This window comes from Bombyx mandarina, chromosome 05 (assembly GCF_030267445.1).
Source record: "Bombyx mandarina strain Sakado chromosome 05, ASM3026744v2".
NCBI lineage: Eukaryota > Metazoa > Arthropoda > Insecta > Lepidoptera > Bombycidae > Bombyx > Bombyx mandarina.
Genome location: NC_143212.1, coordinates 10,993,531 through 11,017,907, shown reverse-complemented (window position 1 = coordinate 11,017,907; position 24,377 = coordinate 10,993,531). Strand labels below are relative to the sequence as shown.

Here is a 24,377-nt window from a genome sequence, read left to right as displayed (position 1 = left end):
AAAAATATAAAAGTTGTGTAAGTCTTCAATGAGTCGATTAATTGGCGTATTCCAATCCAATATAAGCAAACTAGTCAGCGGACAACAGTATAACCAACCGAGTTTTATAACTGTTTCAAGAGGAAATTGAGCGGATTTATTTTAAGCCATTTAAGGGTACTAGCCTTTTGTTTCATCTGCTCATAAATACTAACTCTCCGAGTGTAAGATCGAGAAAATCGGACAGCAGACGAGGATGTGCGTCCGACATGACGCGTATCCGGTCCCTGGCGGCGCCATCTTGACAGTCGTACAGTATTCGCTGAACTTGATTTAACCGGCTAATCTCGCGTTCACGATGCACTCATTGCAATTTAACTGTCTTTTTTCCTTCTTTTTTCCTGCTTAGCATAGCCTTGAGAGGCTACTTCAGCTTCGCCTTGACGTTGTAGGTGAGTTCACGGGGCTCAAGCCGGGGTGTTGCTAACACTGGCCCTAGCAAGAGCAGTACTTCGCAGAATTTACCACGGGATCGGAAATGCGTCCCACTGAGAAGATCCGGCGAGAAACTCAGTGGGCAAATTTGTGATAAATTGCCTTGTATCGCGTGGCTTCATGTCGCTTGTTACGAGTTTTCAGCTACAAAAATAATAGAAAAAACATTCTTGTCTCGCTCGATGGCCCAGCGAGCTCACTATCCATCTAGTATTTGTCAGTCACTGTTGTCCATAGATATCTTTGCGTGAATGTCGCCGCCCACTTAGAGAACAAAATCTCCCATGTATTTTATATTATTATTTACAACTATCGGTATTTACCTTCCAGAAGATTTTAATCTCAGCATAACTCATTAGTTTCATTATTCGACAGGAGTAATTTAAGCTTATCAGTCGTTTTACTTACTCGGTTTTAGAACATTATAAAAATCTTGAGAAATATATCCATATTTACTATATTTTAATTGATTGTAATAAAAAACTGTACAATTAAAATATCGATTATTTTTACGTAAACACTTGTGGTAGCGCGCATTATAAGCACGGGTAGGTATTATCGTCATTTAGCAGTAATGCGTTGCAATTCGAAGGGCGAGGAAACCGTTATACAATATTCTTCGGTAAGGACTTAACACCAAGTGGGCTGTGAGCTTATTCATCCAAATATGCAAAATCAAAAAAAACTGGGTGTCGGCAACTGAATGAGATCTTATGAGCGGTAAGTCAGCAATCATAATGATTCAAATGTTTTTGTTACGTACGCAGGGACGATGCCAACTTTACTTTCCGTTTAATTGAAACACGAGGCATTTCACTGAATTCGTCGTATTGATACTCGTGACTGTGTTTACGAACACTTCGTTTCATCAGGTTTTACGTTCTCGTTAATATTCGTTTTCTCTTGAACGCGAATGGTTCCTATTAATACGTACTTGTCCACTTATTAGGAAAATTACAAGTTTTTTCGTTTACCTATTTTAAATACATAATAATACTATTTTTAGTTGAGTGTAACTGGTGTTCGCTCATTCAACTACAGCATAGAATAGCAACTAAAACGCCAGGTATTGTGCAAGGGAGGTAGTAGGCCTTCGCATCGAGAAATGGCGTCTTATTTCTTAATGTTTCTTACCATCTGGCGATTGTGCATTGCGATTGGATATTTATATTCTAATTTCGCTAGGCTTACGCGCTTATGTCATGTCGTGTGCCAGCTCTCGTTACTCGTTACGTTATTAAAACAAATTGTCCGGCTTCGCTACGGTACACGTGGCTCGGGTATTGCTCCACATTGTAGATAATAATCGAAAAAGCATAACACGATAATTCTTCGTTTCGTAGGCAATAGATTTTTTATAAATACATCGATCTGAAACTTTGGACGTAACAAACAATATGTTGAAGTTAACATGACCAATATAATATAGAGAACAAGGATAATATATGTAATAATATTTAAGGCGTTGATGAACGTTGCCAATTTTGATGTTTGATTTCTAAGAATAAGCATTACATGTTACGCGCGTGCTGTGTGGAGAAATAATGTGATTGTGTACAAATAATCGTAATGCGTAAATCTGACTCGTATAAGGTATAGAGCGGTCGGTGTTATGCAACTTGAGCCATCAACGCGCTGAGCAGGCAATGCACTGTAATTACACACGTCCCCGGTCCCTCCGCACCCCGCCGTGCTCTTTCCGTTCCGTGAGGTACATCACGAATACAATTCACAGAATCTATCGTCATTTAGAATATTAATAAAATAAATAAAAAAAAACATGGTATGCCATTTATATGTTGATTCATTTGGAATTCATTAACGTAATATAATGGGACATCAAAATTTCCGGATTGAAAACGCTTAAACCAAGTTTGTGCTACCCTAACGGACACTGCACCAGGTCCATAAACATCGCAAATTTTTTTCGCGGCTTGTGTTGCAATTTTCCCTTTTTTGTAGTAAAATTTTAAAATGTATCGAATTTCTTCATTAGATTCACTCATCTTGACAGTACGAAAAATTATCTTCTTTAAAATTTAAACTTTTAATGATACTAAAACCAGCCAGATACATATAGTATAGCCAAAGAGATTTTATTTCAAGTTCATACTATAATGCGAAAAGACTTTATCCCCAACCTATTATTATTAATTGTTGTAAGTTATACATCTGTATTCGAACGACCATAATATTTTTTTAAACATAACACATATAAGCGAGTACGGTTCATTTTATCCACCTGCATTTGAAATTCTCTAAAGATTTCTCCGTACACAATAACAAATGGTTAATAAAATATCAATGCAGGTGTGCCGCGTTCAGGTGGCCGTGGGTCGATATCATCTGCAGCGTTTGATAACGACCACAGACAAGGCCAAGTTCATTAGCAAACCATGAAGATCGATTCGTTTTAGTAGTACTAACTGCTTTTACTATGCACCTTCTCTTATCGCAATACGTCTCGTCGAGTTCCAAAGTTCACCCTGTGATAAACAAGCGACACACGAGTAACTAATGTAAACTTAGTAAATATTACTGACCGTCGGAAATAGCTGCATCCCTCCGCGCCTACTTTCAATGTAAAGAAAGTAAAAGAGTCATTCATCACGGCACGGCGTGGCAAGTTGAGTGGGTCGTACAAGGCGCGTGTCCGGTTTGTCTACAAATTGGTCACATCGACCGCTAAGTGGGAAGATTTAGCTCGCACGCCGCTCATGTCGCTAACCGGCTTCGAAATTCAATGTGGCTTTAAATTCTGCTTATAAGTGATTAGAAGGAATATTCATGGTGGCTTATTAATAGACGTGCCATCAATACTTTAACAGCAATAATGTACGTGACCAAATTATATTTGTTAGTTAATTTATCAACACATAATTGTGCAGTCAAAATAGAAACGGTATTTAACATGACCATAATTAGTACGGAATAAATAAATATAAAAAAGACTATTGTCAACTGACAGTATTTGTCGTATGTTTAGTGCATTATCGTATGCGAACAGTACAGCTGGTGACTCCGAATACGATAATATCACTAAAAAACCTTTAAAAAATCATTCTTTATTGCACGCAATGTAATGTGCATTTACAATTAAAAATCGAACGATGTGTTGAGTTTACTAGCTTAAGTAAGGCGGTTGCATTCTACCTTCGCGCTGCATTGCGCGTTTATTGTGCCATTTGCTTATTCATCGCCCAGGTCATGTATTACATAATGATGCCGCATATCGTGAACTACACAACGATAGAAATCTTTTCAAGCAGTTTCTTTTACTCCATGTATAACCGGTCAAAACATTTAATAATGAAGCAATAAATTCCATTTCTAGGTGTAAATTTATTATAAACTTAATACCTAAAGACAAAGAAATATGTACAATACACAATGTTCTAATATTTATATCCAAGGGAGGAGGTGCTATTATGGTGGTATAAAGTTTTTAAGATAAAAAGTTTTTCTTTAAGATATTAACTGAAAAATGTATATCCATAGAAACAAGCAACTTGATAGGGGTCTCACAGAATTATCTTTATGCAATGGGGCATTGAAGTTAAAAATGTGTAGAGTTTACGTCAATGCTTAATGCAGTGTAACTTCCTTATTCACATTAAGGTTACTTTAGAACCTGGTGATCTCTGATGATCGTATTTTTTGCGTACATGCCGGACAAAGCCACTGCAAGCTGTTATTTGTTTAGGTAATATAAAAAGTCCTGAAATTAGACCTTCTTCTTTCTTTTCTTCTTTGTGATGACTGACGTCCATCTACTACAAGCTATTGAACCTTATGAATGTAATGGTATGATGTATTTTCGAATATTTTTCATACCCGATCCCCCGGACCGAATGGTAAACAGTCGACGTCGCCCAAAACACGTCATTTCGGATCCTCCCGATCGACTAACGGTGCTTTTAGGTACCTCAATCACCGGTCATCGTTCTAGTCGAACCCGTAGCTTGCGACGAAGGGTTCGGCGAGTAAATTAACCCACAGACACAGCCCACTGAGTTTCTCGCCGGATCTTCTCAGTGGGTCGCGTTTCCGATCCGGTGATAGAGATTCTGCGAAGCACGGCTCTTGTTAGGGTTCGTGTTAGCAACAACGTCAGGTTTGAGCCCCGCGAGCTCACCTACTCGCCCGATTACGCTGATATGGTCTCTCAAGACCATCAGATTAGGTAGGAAAAAAAAAAACCATTTTCGAATATTCGTTGAGACAAATTTTTTCTATGTAAATCATATGTAACCTAAATATGCCTGAAATTGAAAATGAATTTTTGAAGCCTACAGCTTTAGGAAATTAAAGCATTTATCTTGGCACATTATTATTTTATAAAAAGTTTTTATGGCAGAAACATTAAACTCGTTCAAGAATAGCCACGACGAGGGGTAAACAAACTTCGAACCATGCAAATCAGCAAAGGTTCGCAATTTGCTTAATATTCGAGCTGCTGACTGGATAGGGAATCTAAAGTGCTTTGTGACTTTTGTGTTGGCTTGTTTTGGGCCCTAAGAAGATGACGTTTCAGTTTTTCGACATAATTGTTGCAAAAAAGCAAACGCTCACTCCGAACTCCTGGGGTTACGAGTTGGTATTGCTGCTCAAACGAACTTCAGATAACCGACGACCAACGATGCGTTCCTTGGGGCTAGATTAGTGGAGGGTTCCGCTTTGTGCTAATCACATCACCTTTCCAGCTCCTGTACCTATATGTTGATTTCTTTCTTATATCAGGGTTGAACGTGAATTGTTGAGAGATGTCAATTCAACTGCGACACAATCGTTTACCGCCCTTTAACCGGTAGGCGGAAGCCCAACGAATGCCCCCTGACTCAAACAAAGTGCATTTAATAAAATAATAATAATAAACAATCCCGGTAGGAACAATCCCTCGCAATATATTGAGACAGGGAGATTATTTATCACATAAAAAAAACTATTCACATCAATATTAAGCTACAGACAACAATGATTCGCGTTTTCATCTATTCCGATCCGACTAACCTCTGGGTATACAGAAGCATTACTTACCGCTGTTGCTTAGAGGAATTCATCTTCCCCTCTTAGAAAATTGAATTTTAATATCAACGCGCTCCCTCGGCCTGTTTTCAGCGGAACACATTTGATCCCAAAAACATACAATTGTAGACTCGATGAAAGCCATACCTAATGTTAATATTATAAGATTCGTTCTCTAGCTTAGATCTCTAGCTTAGCTTAGCTTAACCGAGGCTAACGAAGAAGTTGAATAAATGCAATTACTCATCTTTGCAGTCACATAACAAAAACGACGACATGGGACGATCCGCGGAAAACTCTCGCAGCGCAGAACGTGGCCAACACTGTCCAGCATCAAGCCGCCGAAGCCCTGCTCAATCAGAACGCACAACAAACCATTACCAACACAGCCACACCTGGTAAGAATATAGCGATCCTTGTAAACAAAATTTACCTTTTATTAACCTGAAACTGTTCTTATACTACTCAATTCTTTAAGCGACTTTTACTGGTGGTAGGACCTCTTATGAGTCTGCACGGGTAGGTACCACCACCCTGCCTATTTCTGCCGTGAAGCAGTAAAGCGTTTCGGTTTGAAGGGTGGGGCAGCCGTTGTAACTGTACTTGAGACCTTAGAACTTATATCTCAAGGTGGGTGGCGCATTTACATTGCAGATGTCTATGGGCTCTAGTAACCACTTAACAACAAGTGGGCTGTAAGCTCGTCCACCCATCTAAGCAATAAAAAAAGCAATTCTTTGTGACGTCATAGTAGGTTCCATTATAAACTTTTGACAGTGCCTTTTAGATAACGAAGATTTAAATAGAATAGAAATAGATATTTTGTTAAAAACCAATTCATTACGTACCTTGAACTTTTATTACGCTTCAGTCACAAATGGTTATTTTATGTACCCTATTGATAATGTGATATACATAATTAAGATCGAATTAACGAAATTAGGGCCACCGTGACGATTGCAATTCTTAATATTTTATAAACACGATTTTTTTATTTACAATAATCAGCATTAAAAATACATAATATATAAAATATCTTAATAAAAATTATAAAAATAGATCATCTGTGTTTACGTCAATTAAATGTTTTGGTTTTCGCTCTTCGTTCTATGACTTATGAAGTTTTAGGGTTTTCCAATGTATAATTTAATTACCAACTTTCCTTATTGTAGTTAATTCATTGAGGATACTGAATTAAAATAATATTGATCCGTTAATAAAGTGAGAAGTATGAAGAGTTATTTAAAGTCTGTGTGGGTGGGCCTTAGACCATTGGAATTGATTGACTAGAATTATTTCTTTGCGTTAAAAGTAATTAATTAAGAAACAGTAATTTGAACACTGTACAGTAACTACTTGTACGTGTTCATTTAATTTTTTGTTCTACGTATTTCATATTCATAATTTGATTGTTTGTTGTGTTGAAGTTATGACACATTTCTAAACTTCTGTTCCCGATTCATTTTTCACGTGATCTATTTGGCCACCGAGGCGAGTTTAAAATAATCGACGAACTAAAAAAGAAAACAAGTAAATAACCCGAATTCTAAAACTGATTTTATGACTGGAATTAACGCGTTGTTTCCGTCGGTCGATGCGAGACGAGCGATGAAAGGTGTTCGAAAAATACATCGTTATGACGGCGCCAGCAGCAGAGACTGGGCGGTTGGTGACGATTGCAGCGTTTCCCTGAGACATCTATCTACCTTCGGTTCTTTAAAATATAAAACTAGTTTCATTACTGGTTTTATAATACTTATTTTTGAAGTTATACTTCTTTAGGCGCGTTATGAAAAATTGATTAGAGTGAAATTTTACGATGCGCGCGCACCGTGACACAAAATTAACAGAATGAAGTTGCCCACTAAATCGCTCATTACAATACGACCGACGTAAGTGGCGAGTCTGAATATAGCCGAAGGTGAACTTTCAGAACCGTACCGAGAATTACCGAATTTATACGATGTCAAGAAAAGGGATGTCCAATATGCGTGTTTGAGGATGTTGTTTAATCGATTTTTTTTCAAATTAATTAAAATTTAAATAAAAAAAAAGAAATAAATTTAATAAAAATAAAGTATAACTTCTTACGCGCGTACAAAAGTACACGCACCCTTTTTTTATATTGGTTAGATAGGTGGACGAGCTCACAGCCCACCCGGTGTTAAGTGGTTACTGGAGCCCATAGACATTTACAACGTAAATGCGACACCCACCTTGAGATATAAATTCAAAGGTCTCAAGTATAGTTACAAGGGCTGCCCTACCCTTCAAACCGAAACGCATTACTGCTTCACGGCAGAAATAGGCAGGGCGGTGGTACCTACCTGTACGGACTCACAAGAGATCCTACCACCAGTAAGGTGCTGACCGAGTACGGTTGTTTCGGGAAGTACTTCCACCTGATCGGAGCTGAGTCCTCCTACCACCAGTAATTATGCAAATTATAATTTTGCGGGTTTGATTTTTATTACACGATGTTATTCCTTCACCGTGGAAGGCAATCGCGAACATTTGTTGAGTACGTATTTCTTTGAAAAAATTGGTACCCGCCTGGGATTCGAACACCGTTGCATCGCTCAACGCGGATGCACCGGACGTGTTATCCTTTAGGCCACGACGACTTCAAATGTGTGACAATAATGTTTTTAAGAACGCAAAAAAAAACTTTATTATTCTGGATTACAAAATTAATTAAATATGAAGGCAATAGCGCAAGAGGGTCACGTGCATGCGCACACATGATTTATTTTTCTCGTGATAGTGTAGCCAGTACGTGACCTAGTCACGTAATCACGACGTAGTGTAAATGTGCGACCACAGCGACACTACAGCCGCCACGGTGGCACCAACCGACGCGGACGATCTCGAACGTTTGTAGGTTTACAACGCAGGCCAAACAATAACAGTTGAAATCACTCCTAGAATACAAAGTCTGACAAACTAATTTGAATATGCAATTTCGAAAAGGGCACATGTCGCATATTTTGTCAAATACGTTTTTTTCATATTCATGTAGTTTTGAGGCTTACCTACACCCGTTTTATAATAATTCCAGTAATTTTAAATTGCTAATTAACACTAAAATATATCTCAAAAGTAAATATTTAAAGTTTTAGACTGCTTTAGAAAATAATCAATTTTTTTCATTTCCTGAACATTTTACATTTACAGAGATGTGCCCTTTTCGAAATTGGATATTCAATTACGTTATGCTCTCTACTTTAATGCTTTCCGTATTTTCTAACCAATTTTTTATATTTATTGCTCATCTGGGTGGGCGAGCTCACAGCCCACCTGGTGTTAAGTGGTTACTGGAGCCCATGGACATCTACAACGTAAATGCGCCACTCACCTTGAGATATAAGTTCTAAGATCTCGGTATAGTTACAACGGCTGCCCCACCCTTCAAACCGAAACGCATTACTGCTTCACGGCAGAAATAGGCAGGGCGGTGGTACCTACCCGCGCGGACTTACAAGAGGTCCTACCACCAGTAAATTCTACCACCTATAATCCTACCACCTACCACCAAAATTTATCAATTCAAAGCAACTTTAAGCACATTAACTTAACTTCAGCTAAAATATCGGGTCTATGAAATAGTATTAAGTCATTAGTTATTGTCAACAAAACTAGACTAGATACGTGAACAGAAATCCAGTACAATTTATCATCAGTGCACTACAAACAAAGCCCGATGTAGATCAGGTTACAATACAAATAATCATGTTTTCATAACGCGTTCCTCTTTAATCTGATGTGATGAGATAAGGTGCATCGTAGTCCAAACATAAAATGTTTTTTGTATTACGCATCTCGGTATTAAATAATTGTGTTACAAAAAACACGATGCAAACTTATATACTTCCAAATTGTAATAAAGTATCTAGATAATAAGCCTTCAATACAATTAGGTTTGTTAATCTTCTTCCCAAAAACGGAAAAAAGAGAACTGCTTTTCTTAGAAATTCATCTCAATATTCCAGTTATAATGTACATCAAAACGGTACTCTATGTGATATGATGAAAAAATTACACGCCACTAAAAATACCCAAGCTCACTTAAGCTTGTTCGTCTGTGAAAAGTTTACAAAAAATAAATTAAATCTAACATTTATTTTAAATTATTAGTTTAACAGTAAATTTAAATGGAAATAAAATACTAAAAGACACTCATAAAGTGTTTTTTATTTTTTTTTGTGTGAAATATTTCTGTGGAATCTCTAAGCTTGTTCGTTTATGGTCGGTTCAATGACATTAAGTTTGAGCCTGTTGTACTCACAAGATAAGTCTACCAAACTAGCATAAAGGAAGCTTAGTAACAAAGTTATTTTTTGCAAACGCTGTGATTTCATTAGGTAATGGTACGTCGTTTGCAACAGACCTAACTACTTATCAAAATTAGTTCTGGCATTGTTCGCTAATGGAAACGTAATGGTTATGATATTGAGGTACAATTAGCCAACTGGCTCTGTGTGTTTATGAATGATCGGTTGTTTTGGTACGCGTAATGATACAAAAGCGTGAACGAGCACGAGGGTGAGGTGTTCGCGGTATCCGAACAGAGCGCTTAGGCGTTATCTATGATTCACATGGGTGCGTGTGCCAACACAACGCGGAGAGCTGAGCGTCGCGAGCGTCTGGCGCCAGTATTTCTTGGAACGAGCTCTCGATGACCTTCCCGATGTCCACCAGATTACTGATCACGTGCGCATACGGTTCAGTCGTAATCTCGCTTGCAACTAGTCGCTGTTGAGAGGATCACTTGTTGTACTCATTTTATAAATATACAATAAATAATTTGTTGAATTTCGTATGCCTGATTGATTTCAGCAGCGAAGAGTACAAGTAATACGACAACAGATCCTTTAGGGCCACTGCCGGAAGGCTGGGAGCAGGCCACGACAGCGGAAGGCGAAATCTACTTCATTAATCACGCAGCTCGTACCACGTCCTGGTTCGATCCTAGAATACGTAAGTCCATTAAAAATTGTTCTCTGATTAAAGGGGATTGTATCTATATCATTATGAATGTTTTTTTTGTTTTTGTTTTCAGCGCAACATTTGCAACGTACGCCAGTGGGTGCAACCGGCGTGGCGGGGGGAGGCTGGGCCAACGCGTCCATTCAAGCTTGTCAACAGAAACTTCGACTCCAGTCGTTGCAGCTCGAAAGAGACCGCCTCAAGCAGCGCCAACAGGAGATCAGACTCCAAGTAATAAAATAATGAATAAACTTATTCAACAGCTTACTATATTAACGAGGCATTTTATTATTACGAATCAACACGTAAATGTCACTTGATAAACAAGTTTGTGACTTGACATTTATTCGATGTAATTTTGCATACCTAATCAAAGAAAAATAAATTAGAATATCATTAAATATATATTTTTAGTTCTTTTTTATTGAATTTTATTCGTGTGTTCATTTCAAATTTGTTTTGATTGAACAATATTGTGATTCTGTTTCAGCAAGAACTGATGGCCCGGCAAGCTTCTTCTATCGTATCGTCTTTGGCGAGCAGTACAGGTGCGGTGGCGAGTACTGAATTGCCCTTGGACCCTTTTCTGCCTGGGCTGACGGATCATCAACGCCAAGAATCAGCCGACAGCGGGCTTGGAATGGCAGTCCCACAGTCCTATTCCATGCCGCACACGCCTGAGGACTTCCTCTCCGGCATGGACGATCGCATGGACTGCACCAGCGAGGCCGGAGCCAACATGGACTCCACGGACATCACGCTCGGCGACAACATAGGCTCCACTGATGACTTGGTACCGTCTTTACAGGTATCACTAACACGCTTAGCCTTACTAATAAAAACCCGCTCTTAGCTTTCCAAACGGTTTTCAAGCCAAAAAATTTCATGACATTTCATAAATATAGACAATTTACTTGATAACAGAAGCGTAAGGTCGAATTTACTTTTAACTATCACTACTACTAATGGGCTATGAGTATTCGTTTTAATATTTAAAAAATAAATGTTATAGTTATGTGGTATAAGTGATCATATCAAGTACATATATGTTTTATGCCTGTATTTATTTATTGAAATAGGTGTATTTATTTACCAAATGCACATACCTATCGTGTCTTTCTCAGCATCACCTTTGTTTCAATGAAGTGACGCAAAAATACAAAATAATATAGCTTTTAAACGCATTCGTGTTTTTGTCCTATTCTTACTGCTTCAACTTTTAAACCATAATTTTCATTGCATGCTAAAATACGCCCCTATATTTCTACTTTGAGTAGAAATGGTAGATATCTTGCGAATTCTCAAATAAGATCAATAATAAAGTGAATGGTTCAAAAAAGCCTAAAGGTAGTTTAAATACGTGTGTTGACGTTAAGGAGCGCCTTCCGTAGGTAGTAGTAGCGTTAGGTAGCGACCTACCAGCGCAGATCTTAGGTACTATTCATGAACACCAAGAAAAAAATGTAAACACGTCATTTTGGGTACACGGCTCCAAAAAATGTAAAGGGTAGATTTGAACTTTTCCCGAAAACAAAAAGTAGATAACATAATCCCTACTTTTGAAGCTTTAAAATGACAATTATTATAAACTCGAGATAAAACTGTAAAGGTAGGTTAATGTAAATACATGTACGACTTGCGAAAAATTAAGCATTTATTGTATAAAAATAACGGTCAAGTTGGACAACGATAATTTTAAATTGATAATATTTTCAATGAGTCAATCTAGCCGTGGATAAAATTATGTCCTCCCAGGTTGAGTCAAACCTGGTTGAACAGGGAAATGTGTTATATTTAACTTCGTAGTCTAAAATTACAACAGTTGGACGTATTTCAAGCTTTGAGCTTCGTGTAAATACATACATAGTTATTTTGAATTTCTTAGTTAGTACAACTTTTTTTTTATAAGTCACAGAGTCAGCCCTAGAAACTACCATCTAATAAAAACATCGCTAAATTCATTTACGAAAGGGTTTTTATTTGCTCAAACGATATTGTTTTCTAAAATAGATAAAAGATCCCCAGGATTTATCAGTGCAGTGATCCAAGTATCGATGTTAGGAGCGTAATGAGTCCAATATTACTATCGCCAGCTCACTGAAACGCTTTGCTAAAGTTTCGAAGTGTTTCTTTAAACTGAAGCAGTACAAGTTTCTTTTTCTATTTACAGCTGAACGAGTTCACCAACGATATACTCCTGGATGACGTGCAATCGCTCATAAATTCAACACCGAGCAAACCTGACAACGTACTCACGTGGCTGTAAAGCGTAGGCGTATCATGTCAAGTATTTTCTACATATTTTTATTTTTATTAATTTGCGTAAATGAAACTTCAATCAGGACTGCCCTTAATTTACGGATAAAAATTTATCCCACGCGAAAGAAATGATTGAAACGAAAAACAATGATTTTCAGATTCCCGCCAAGTTTAATCGTTTTATTTGACATTTTTTTAATTAATGAACTGTAATTCGTGATATATTTAAAAGTCCGATGATAGGTTGAAACTTTTTGATTTACAACTAAAATACACCGAACGAAAATAAAACATGTTAAATTGAGTGCGTAAATTAAGGCAATCCTAAAATTGTATCAAAAATCCGATACATGTGAAGACGTGATTCGATCTGAGAGAGATCCGAATTGCTAATTTCGTCATTTTACTAGTTTAGTTCATAATGTCTAGAAGTTTCCTTTACCAGATTTAGGTATCAGTGCTATTATAGTTATTTTTAATTAGTGTACTTACCGCTGTTGAAAAAGTCCGCCATTACATTGTCGTTAATGAGGTAATATGGATGTGAATTACACTGAAAATGACCTGGTGTGTGCGCGGAATATTGTGAACATATTTGGTTCATTATAATAATAATGTTTGACGGCAGTTTCTAACAACACTCCATCGAAGTCTTTCGCAGCGGCCAATGTAGGCAACTATAGTTGACCTACTTTTAACAAACTTTAAATAATATTTATAGTTTTCTGGTAATCTAAGAGCACTGTACTCAGGATCACGCGTTGCCTACGTCGGTTTCTGAAAAACTCCACTGACGTCTTCAGATTCAAAAGGGACAGCAACCTAAATTCACAATCTTAGATCGGCAATACATAAAGCTGTGTTTCTCTTCATGGCCAGTAATTAGGTATAATTTACTCTATCGTAAAATTGCTTCCTTTTGTACTGATAAACGTAACGGTTTGCTTTCTGACATGACTGTACGAAATGAATTTCATCTCTGCATTTATTAAAATGAGATTGAAATTACAGACGTCTAAAAGAACTGAACCGTTGAATATTTGAATGTCTGATTTGTAGCAACAAAACTGCTGCTTCTGGGAATTTGTTGTCACAGTATCAACTTCTGTTTTAATAGAATGTATGTAGACGATTAGTGGCATAGCATTCTCTTTACATTGTTATTTTTTATCTTTAACCAAACATAAAATGTTCTCGAAAATAATTCACCATGACTATTAAATGACGGTTAGCCGGTTGAATAGAGGTCGATACTAGGTTTGGTCCCGACCAGAAGCTCTTTGTCGCAAGCCTATTTTCCGAACGGAAAATAACCGCCTTGCGACGCAATCATTCGTTAATCAGTTTCCCATATTCTTTTGATCGAGATTATCGGTAAACGAACTCGTGCCTGCCCTTATAAGCGAAGTATTCGTTGTAGTGTATTATCTAAAATTAAGATTGTGATAACATCTTGACGTAACAGTGCCTTAACGTGCCTTAAATAAATATATTTATTATGTAATTTAGGTGATATTGATATTTCTACACTATTTCTACATTTTTACATTTTCATTATTATATTCGATTAATATGGTTGACAGCAAACGAGCTACGCCATCGTGTAGATTTGCGTTTTGTCGACTCACACCGTCCTTGTGTATTTTTCGAGATTATAATTAGTTGTTAAGTTTGATACATAGTTAATTCTTTAATTAAGTCATCATGTTGGCAACTATTACATTTAGTCTATTTTAAATGAAGCGTTAAGTACGCGTCGCGCATGTCATTATCGCGACACAGTTATACAAATATGTATGAGATACTCTGTGTGTTGTATTCGAGTATGCCACTTTTGCCTTATTCATTATATGCATATACTTATAATAATTATATTGTAATGACAAGTAGTATATATGTCTATATGCTAGCTATGAATGAAATTATGTCAATGTCAACTTTGATTTTATATTCTTACCTATCTTAAAAATCGATGAAATTTATTTGCTATTATACTATTTTTAAATCAAATTATCTTCTCAAAATTGTGTTTTAGCCCACCTAGTCTTTAGATTTCTTTCGCATGAGTGTTATGAATTCAAATAGCTCGATTGGTTTGTATTTTAGGCCTTTTTAATAATGAAATACTACATTGAAAACTTTGCCATATTAGTAAATGTACTACTATTCTAATAAGACTTAATGTAACTTTCATTTATGTTAACTAGCATTAACATCGTCTGTGTAACTATTGTAATTAGACGTAACGGTGCTGGGTTCATGATACATATAATTTTGTATTTTGTAGATCCATTCGTTGTATACCTATTTAGTATTTGTCTCGTGTTAATAATGCTATGAGTTAATTAGCGACGCTTCTCGTATTGTTCGGTTCATTATTCTGTTTTATTGCTTTCATTTAGTTCGGTCGCTTCCCGGTAGGGGGCGCCCGCTTCGCCATCGCCACATTCTCGACCTTGGTCTCAACCAACCGACACAACACTAACATGTATTACCAAATGATAATGAAAACATTACCTAGGGTTAAAGTATATTTTCTAAAAACGTCATTCTATCGTTCTAAATTGACTATAATTAGCACTAAAATCTGACTCTTTTCACTGTTACTAAAAATCATACCGCGTTCCTCAATCGATTTCGAAGTCTCTTCATCTAACGGTAGCAGTAGTTACTTTTTTATAACTGTAAAATTGAAGGTTCTATAACTGTCATTATTTATTTAAATTGCTTTAACTGTCACTATCATAGATACACCAATTTTACAATAGATTAAAAATGATAAACATCGGTTTTTTTGTTCGACAAAATTCGACTTTGTCACCAATTTACTATGTTAAATGTGTTATAATAAATTTGTGACAATACGTCTCAGTAGTGCATTTTATAAATAGGAGGGATAATGTAAGGTAACGTAATGACAATATGTCATCAATTTCTGTCGCGAATCGATTTGAAGGTTTATTTATTGCAAGTGAAATTTCGATTTTGTCCTAAACCACCAATAACTATGTCTTACTCACGTAAATTGGTGTTAAACTATTTTAGTTGGCGTGTCGGTTGGAGCCTCATCCTTGTATCGACTAGTGTTCCTGTTCTAATTGTTGTTTTAATGTCACATCGAGAAACATTCCATGATGCTAACAGTTCGCTCGGCGCCGGTCCTCTTACGACGAGGCTGGCACTGCTTGCTAAAGAATAATTTTCGGAACAATATCTAGAATTTAAAACTATATTCGTTTAATTCTATAAGTAAGTAAACTTTATATTTTACACACATATCTCTCCAGTTTGATAGCAGATGCAAGTTTTCTCTGTAGTGTATGTACGTGTATCAATGTTATAACAATGAAATTAAAAGTGTCGATTCATTAATTTACTATAATTTCATTGTAAATAATTTTCGATATTCTTATATGGAGTAAATATTTGTTTAATACCGAATGCAATTTGTTTTATTTATCACAAGGACATATGTCATAATAATAATATATTTATTCATACAAATATTATTCTCGAATCAAATACTTGAAGAAATTTCGTCGTTGATTAAGCAATATCTTTTTATAATTACAGTTTATGTTGAATTGCTCTTCGCTGTACATATTTAATGTATATTTAAATAAGTAGACGCGTTTCTCGTCAGTATTTCAAAATATGTAGAATTATGATATCTACAATTCTTCTTTGTATTTATTCTGTAGAATAAAAAAAAAACAATTTTTATTAAAGCTTAATATTTATTTAAAGCGACATGCATTATGTAAACTACGTACAATAGTGATTAGTGATGCGTGCTTTTTTTTAGTTGTTAATGTTTCATCAGCCGGATACTCTTAGGATTTATTTCCTCACCTGGAAAATATCATGCAAATATAGCTAAGCTAAGGTTAGTTTTACGTATCGGATATAAGAGAACCGTTCGAATACTATAGAGAGATGACAGGACGCCCACGAGGACGACGACAAAATCAAACAACTAATAATAAAACAAGAACTTATATCCGATACAGAAATTAAAATGTGAAACGCGTTAATATTAAAAGCATACAATTAGTCATAAACTGCATTGCTACATATTGGATGAAACCAACACCGTGTACTTAATAAATAGCATTTTTAAAATTCAATAGATTATATTTCAACTTGAGCAAAAAAAACAATAAAACAATTTATAGAATTATACTTATTATGAATACAATGATAGGATGTTTACACGTCCTGTTCTTGAGAGAGAAACAGAGAGAGAAACTATAATAAGTCGATGTTATTTCGATAGAAACATTAGATTCTTCACATCGTTGTACTAGAATTGGATTTTGAAAGCTTACCATGACATGTCTAGACAAGTATATAACATTTTAACAAAATCATACACTGACACCACAAAAATCCCATCCTTGTTTTTTATTAATAACCAAAACAAGTATGTTTACCAATCTACAAGTGCAGGCATCAAGTGCGGTATGAAAGATTTTGTCCATGAGGATACTTAATGTAGTCTTAAAATATCGTATAAATCATAAACTATACCAATTTTTTTAGTAAACTACAAGCTAAGTTAAGTTGTAGCGTTATTCAACATTTCGTTCTTACAGCTGGGTCCTTAAAACGCTCGTCCTGGGGCAGTTCGCGGTTGGCGACGAGCTGGCGATAATAATCTGCTGAGAGTTTAGGAGTTCTCGGTAGGTCCGGATCGGTGATATCCACATGGTAGAAGCCAAAAGGTTCCCTTCGAAAGTGAAAAATTGAAATTTTAAACATTATTCTAGAAGGTATTTATCGAAATGATTCAATTATTTATAAGTCGTCGTGGCCTAAAGGATAAGACGTCCGGTGCATTCGTATCTAGCGATGCACCGGTGTTCGAATCCCGCTGGCGGGTACCAATTTTTGTAATGAAATACGTACTCAACAAATGTTCACGATTGACTTCCACGGTGAAGGAATAACATCGTGTAATAAAAATGAAACCCGCAAAATTATAATTTGCGTAATTACTGGTGGTAGGATCTCTTGTGAGTCCGCGCGGGTAGGTACCACCGCCCTGCCTATTTCTGCCGTGAAGCACGAATGCGTTTCGGTTTGAAGGGTGGGGCAGCCTTTGTATTATACTGAGACCTTAAAACTTATATCTCAAGGTGGGTGGCGCATTTACGTTGTAGATGTCTACGGGCTCCAGTAACCACTCAACACCAGGTGGGCTGTGAGCTCTTTGACCCATCTAAGCAATAAAAAAGGTAAGATAGTCAACAGCTCACACATTACACAACTTGGGTCCCGTTCTCCCCCGTGAGACATAACAATGAAGTCTCAAATCTCTTGAATAGCAGCTGATCCATTCTTTAGTTTGAAATGAAAGAGTACATATAAAGCAATATAGCAGAAATATCGGTTTGAGTAGTAATAGAGAAATTAGAGAGAGTCTTATGCCCGTATCTTTAGACGTTTCGTAAAATAGTCCTCCACTCTTAACTCATCCGATGATGCTCGAGAATTCCCTCCAAACTTACTCGAATTTGGTATTTTTAGTCGACCATTACAATATTCCTCAACTGTCCTCGAGTGAGATAATAATGATGAAAATTTGATCAAGCTAGCATCAAACCCATAGAGTTCTGTAGTCTATGGTCATTGTTTAATGTCAAAGTCAAGCTGCCGCTGTCTGTTTGACACTAGATGAACTTGTTTGATGTTTTGGTTGCTGAGTTATTCGTAAATATGTGTGCGTGCGGTAAATCTGAAAGTGTATTATTTATTTTCTAACCTATCATTATTTTAGATTTCGGATCCGGCTTTGTATTTTTATTCGCCGCTTTTATGTGATTTTGGTTGCATCGTGTTGTTGAAGTGCTTTTCCACAACCACCAGTTTATTATTATATAAATAAAACTTATAATCGCATTGACTTTATTTATCAGGTAGTAAGCAAAATATGACTCTTATGTAGGTAAATATAATAAAGAGTTTCAAATGTCTAAACTCGAACTATTTACTTTATTAATAAATATTATCAAAATTAAATTATCAAAATATGCGGGAATCATGCACAGATCCAGGCCATTGCACAACAATATCATATATTTCCATTTGCGGTCCACATACTATTTGGACATCGATAGAAAACCAGCCTTGAGGAACGTTCAAGGTACGTCGCGACGTACCTTAACTTGACAGTTCGGTCACTTCACTCCGGTTAGGAAATTTTTCCAAGGACGTTTGAGTGGAGTTTATTTTTACGACTAATCATACCAAAACGCGCGTTGGAGGTTGAGTCGAGTCGAGTTACGCTCGTGTGAACGACTAAAGATACGGGTGTTAGACTATATATATCAGTAAAGGTTTCGGAAACCTACTACTACTGTGAATGATGGGGAAGTATACGAGGAGAACGGGGTTGTAAATCCGTTTCTTTTATTTAATTCCCGTTTTATTTAATCTTGTTTGATTCTCGGGCCATGTCGCCTTAACGATAGCACGGCTTATTGTTAAAACACATGACTTTAGATATACTTAGTCTGGCCATAAATACTGTTACAATTAAAAATAAACAAAATATTACATTTGAATTTGGAATCTGTCATTTTTATATGATTGCTCATTGAGTTTTCTCATTTTCGCGCCAATACATTGTACTATATTTTGCGATATTAAAATGGAGTGGGGTGATAAAGAGAACCGAATCGCTGTGATTGCATTACACAAAGTAGGTATGGAGCCAAATGCAATTTTTAAAACTCTCGATACGCTTGGTATTAGTAAAATGTTTATGTACCGGGCTATTAATAGGTGCAATGAGACCTCCTCTGTTTGTGATAGAAAAAGATCTGGCCGTCCACGTAGTGTTCGTACGAAAAAGGTGGTCAAAGCAGTAAGGGAAAGACTTCGAAGAAATCCTGTCCGTAAGCAAAACATTTTATCTCGGGAGATGAAGATAGCACCTAGAACCATGTCGCGTATTTTAAAAGATGACTTAGGACTTGCAGCCTATAAGAGACGTACTGGTCATTTCTTAACTGATAATTTAAAAGAGAATAGGGTGGTAAAATCGAAACAACTACTGAAGCGGTACGCAAAGGGAGGTCATAGAAAAATTTTGTTTACGGATGAGAAAATTTTTACAATTGAGCAACATTTTAACAAACAAAATGACCGTATTTATGCTCAAAGCTCTAAGGAAGCTTCCCAATTAGTCGACAGAGTGCAACGTGGGTACTATCCGACTTCAGTGATGGTTTGGTGGGGTATTAGCTATGAAGGAGTGACTGAGCCATACTTTTGTGAAAAAGGTATCAAAACATCGGCACAAGTGTATCAAGATACCATTCTTGAGAAAGTAGTGAAGCCCCTTAACAACACCATGTTCAATAATCAAGAATGGTCCTTCCAGCAAGACTCGGCGCCAGGTCATAAAGCTCGGTCTACGCAGTCTTGGTTGGAAACGAACGTTTCGGACTTCATCAGAGCTGAAGACTGGCCGTCGTCTAGTCCCGATCTTAATCCGCTGGATTATGATTTATGGTCAGTTTTATAGAGTACGGCTTGCTCTAAACGCCATGATAATTTGGAGTCCCGAAAACAATCCGTACGATTGGCAGTGAAAATTTTTCCCATGGAAAGAGTGCGTGCTTCTGAAAACTGGCCTCAACGTTTAAAGGACTGTATTGCAGCCAATGGAGACCACTTCGAATAAGCTTTTTATACTTTAATTTTTTTTATATTTATGTATTAAACTAACACACTTTAAAAGTAATAAATGTTATTTGCAATAGAATTCTTTTTTCCTTTGTCTCAGTATTTATGGCAAGACTAGGTATATTACAAGTGTAGTTTGCGCACAGCTGAAACTAGTTTAAAATGAAATGCCTCTTTATCTTACGTGAATCCAGCACGCCATTCGAAATTGTCCATAAGAGTCCACGCGGTGTAACCCAGGACTCTCACGCCATCATCGTAGATAACATCCAATATCGCAGACAGATAGTCCTGTTTCATAAAATTTCATTAGATAAGAGTATAAAATAACTAAAATAGATTAACAAACAACAAAAAATGTTTGGAATTGTTAATTTTATTATTGAACAACATAAAATGTTATATCAGGTGAAACGAACCGACACTAAAACCAAACAGTAACAGTGGTGGTGGTTCTTGGGTTAGAAAAGAAAATATTGCAATTTGCACCCAATGTTCAACCGATACAATTCAAAATCAGTTACCGTATTTAATTAATGAGTTAGTGTGAAATTTTAATAAGAACGTACAAAAACAATCTCTATTTTTTGGTTTAATACGAGCTGTGTAGTTTATCAATTTACATATGTGAAAGTTTATTATAATAAATACCCTTTTAGATATGCACAGATACTATTTGTTGATAAAATTATGTAAGTCATCAAAGTTTCGTTTATCAGCCTCCGGATATATTTAGAACTTACGTTGAAATACTGGATGCGTCCGTAGTCTTGCAAGGTACCGCGATCGGAAAATCCATTTTCAGTTATGTAAATCGGTGGGTCATTGTACGAGCTCTTGCACCAACGTAGCAGATTAGCGAAGCCAGTCGGCACCACCTGAACGATTTTAATAGTTTAATTAATAATTATAATCATTGGATATATTTTTATATATATAAGTGATTTAAGTCGTCGTGGCCTAAAGGATAAGACGTCCGGTGCATTCGTATCTAGCGATGCAACGGTTTTCGAATCCCGCAGGCGGGTACCAATTTTTCCAATAAAATACGTACTTGATAAATGTTCACGATTGACTTCCACGGTGAAGGAATAACATCGTGTAACAAAAATCAAACCCGCAAAATTATAATTTTCGTAATTACTGGTTGTAGGATCTCTTGTGAGTCCGCACGGGTAGGTACCACCACACCGCCTATTTCTGCCGTGAAGCAGTAGTACGTTTCGGTTTGAAGAGTGGGGCAGCCGTTGTAACTATACTGAGACCTTAGAACTTAAATCTCAAGATGGATGGCGCATTTACGTTACAGATGTCTATGGGCTTTAGTAACCCATAGACATCTGTGAGCTCGTCCACCCATCTAAGCAATTAAAAAAAAGTTATTGTTACCCTAAGCCACTCCGAAGCTGAATCTCCGCCGACTTCTAGACTAGTAATGGAGCCAGTATCCTTCAACCAGGACGGGGATTTAGCTATTGGGTCGATTCCGGGGCCAGTAATCAAGTGTGTGGCATAGTGGTTAATACCCAGAAAATCGGAAGTTCCCTTAATCCTTTGAATCCAATAATCATCAAACTGTTCTAATCGGGGCTTGCTGAAACCTTCAGCTGCGCTTTGCTTTGCGACATTTTCAATCATAACTTCAGGATAACCACCTTCGTTGGTAAATATTGGATGTGCGAACCAACCGAACTGTAAGAATATGCATATTTTAAATGGAATAATAATTCCGTATAATAATTGTTCAATATGGACGAAGAGTTACTCACTTTAAACTGATTGGCAGTTTCAGCCAACGCAACCTGCTCTGCATTTTCCGGATCGCTAGGTTCATACCAGATCGAATTAATAGAAATCATAACTGTACCGTTTTGAGTGGGGCGGTATTTTTCGTTGTAGAGATGATAAGATTCAGCGTGCGCCTTCAGTAAATTATCACTGCATAGATAGTTGCCGATGCCATGGCTGTCCAAGGCGGGAGCCTTCTTAATATCGCCATAGGCATCTTCGCATACCTCGTAGGGTTCGTTAATAGTAATCCACGATTTAATCTTGTCACCGAATTCCCTGTAGCACACGTCGGAGTAATCACGGAAATAATCAACCATTTTGGAATTAGTCCAGCCTCCGAGGTCTTGTAATGACTGAGGTAAGTCCCAGTGAAAGAGTGTGACCTGCAAATGTACACGCCAGTTTCACTTACATTCGTCTTCGTTCTATTAAAATATTTGACACAATAACTTATTAAAACACTAAGTTCTTACAAGAGGCTCGATATTTTTCTCGGCAAGAGCATCGAGAAGAGCGTTATAGTACCGAATTCCGTCAGGATTCACGTGATCCGAGAAACCAGTTGGCAATATCCGTGACCAGGAAAGCGAGAACCGGTAAAAATCAACGCCAAGGTAAGCGAGCTCCTCCACATCCTCGAGGTAACGATTGTACGAATCACATGCAACATCTCCGTTGGTCCCGTCAGCTATCATCTCAGGTCGGGTGTGGGTTAAACGATCCCACACATTTTCGGATTTCCCTAAAACGATTTCAACGACATTGATTACATAACAGATGAATAGTAATATCTTGATGTTAAGATAAAAATAACATATGACAAGTATAATACTACCTCCTGTGAGGACGATAAGAAATGTACGATGCTTATCTCGGTGACAAGAATAAGATTAAGACCACTCACCGCTGACATTCCAAGCACCCTCGATTTGATGGGAAGCTGTTGCCACACCGAATGTAAAGCCTTCAGGAAACTTAGTGTATGCGGCTAATCCTCTATATAAAGATTAACATTATAATACAAAAACAACTCTCAAAAAAATAACATTGTGATTAAAATAATCTCTGTCATGGCAGATATCCATCGACAACGACTACTGGGAGATTTGTAGCTACTGAGTACTGGCGGGGACCCTGTCTAAGCGGTTAACACTTATGGTTAATTTAGCCTTAGCGTAACCTTTTTTCGATGGCAGTATCCAAAAGAACTTAGAAACAAATATGTACCAATAAATTTAAGGTTCATTCTTATTCATGTTTTAATTGTATTATTCGAGGTCGCTTGCCATATCTGGCGTCAGACTCGATATTCACTTTCATTCATGGAGTACAAAACAAATTAATCAGAAGGAATAAATAGCTGTGTATCATTGAAGTAGCGTTCTAATCAGGTGTTATGATTGCGAAGTTGATTTGATTTGTAAATAAACATTACTCACGTATGGCACACCGCCAGTATTGAGAGAGCTGTTAACCAAGCCATTGTGTCGTAGCGCACCGCCGACCTCCTATGCCAAACTGCAATACGACAGCTCACGATCCTTCTTTATGAACACCTCCAACCTAATCTTTCAAGAGGTTATTTTTGAGAATATTTCGTGATAAATCTCTCGACGTGACAGCTAACACCCGTATCTGATATAGAGACAAAACTTGAAAGATATTTGTTAAATACATAGATAGTTTGAAAAGTGACAAAAAATAAGCCCACAAAATGTTACAATAAGGTAGGTATATATTTATTTTTTAAATATAAAAGGATTAAGGCGCAGTGTTCAATTAAATGGCACCTATTTAATGTTTATTTGATACAGTGAGCACTACGAATTGACGTTATAGTTATAATAAAGTACGAATTTGATCTCATTGATTGATATGTATTGGGCGTTCTGCGGTTTCACCTGCTTTGAATTTGGAATAAAAATTATCACTACTAATCGAATGACACCCCACTGATTCAATTGCATTTGATTTGCGAACTGAGACACGAGGTCCAACGTGCAGTTGTATTGTATAGCGGCTGTCCCACTCTTCAAATCACATTGCATTGGCAGCTCGCGAATCAATCAAAGGCTGTGCAGTATCTACCTAGGCGATACCAGTAAAATTAGAAAAGAAAATGTACTTCTCATAAGAATTTCTAACTCCCT

The 24,377-nt window shown here is 36.9% G+C and overlaps 2 protein-coding genes across 11 annotated transcripts in view; one reads left to right on the top strand and one right to left on the bottom strand.

Annotated features, from left to right (window-relative positions):
• The window catches only part of yki (Transcriptional coactivator yki), a 38,395-nt gene extending 22,210 nt beyond the window's left edge, over positions 1–16,185 (top strand). Inside the window, exons 2-6 of one of the 6 annotated variants that reach the window (XM_028185050.2) lie at positions 5,755–5,897; positions 10,336–10,476; positions 10,559–10,716; positions 10,976–11,278; positions 12,656–16,185. In XM_028185050.2, the coding sequence (XP_028040851.1) occupies positions 5,755–5,897; positions 10,336–10,476; positions 10,559–10,716; positions 10,976–11,278; positions 12,656–12,751 (841 nt within the window). In that variant the 3' untranslated portion in view covers positions 12,752–16,185. Of the gene's footprint in view, positions 1–5,754; positions 5,898–10,335; positions 10,477–10,558; positions 10,717–10,975; positions 11,294–12,655 lie in introns of all 6 variants that reach the window. The other 5 variants (XM_089727730.1, XM_028185049.2, XM_028185048.2 and 2 more) reach the window with 5 other exon arrangements.
• LOC114250912 (myrosinase 1) lies at positions 12,655–24,249 on the bottom strand. 5 transcript variants are annotated; one of them, XR_016323156.1, is made up of 10 exons: positions 23,667–23,915; positions 23,132–23,223; positions 22,701–22,969; positions 22,206–22,610; positions 21,826–22,128; positions 21,180–21,314; positions 20,621–20,727; positions 17,338–17,473; positions 16,518–16,596; positions 12,655–16,439 (listed from the first exon to the last, which is right to left on the bottom strand). XR_016323156.1 is itself a non-coding variant. In XM_028185006.2 (10 exons), exons 2-10 carry the CDS (start codon positions 23,708–23,710, stop codon positions 16,416–16,418), a joined length of 1,515 nt encoding a protein of 504 aa, XP_028040807.2. In that variant the 5' UTR covers positions 23,711–23,862; positions 24,129–24,249; the 3' UTR covers positions 12,655–16,415. The 5 variants fall into 5 exon arrangements, 4 of the variants coding, with proteins under 4 accessions (XP_028040807.2, XP_028040808.2, XP_089583854.1 ...); XM_028185006.2 differs by lacking the exon at positions 16,518–16,596 and adding an exon at positions 24,129–24,249 and having other exon boundaries at positions 23,667–23,862; XM_028185007.2 differs by lacking the exon at positions 16,518–16,596 and adding an exon at positions 24,129–24,147 and having other exon boundaries at positions 23,667–23,790.
• Positions 24,250–24,377: the final 128 nt, after the last annotated feature.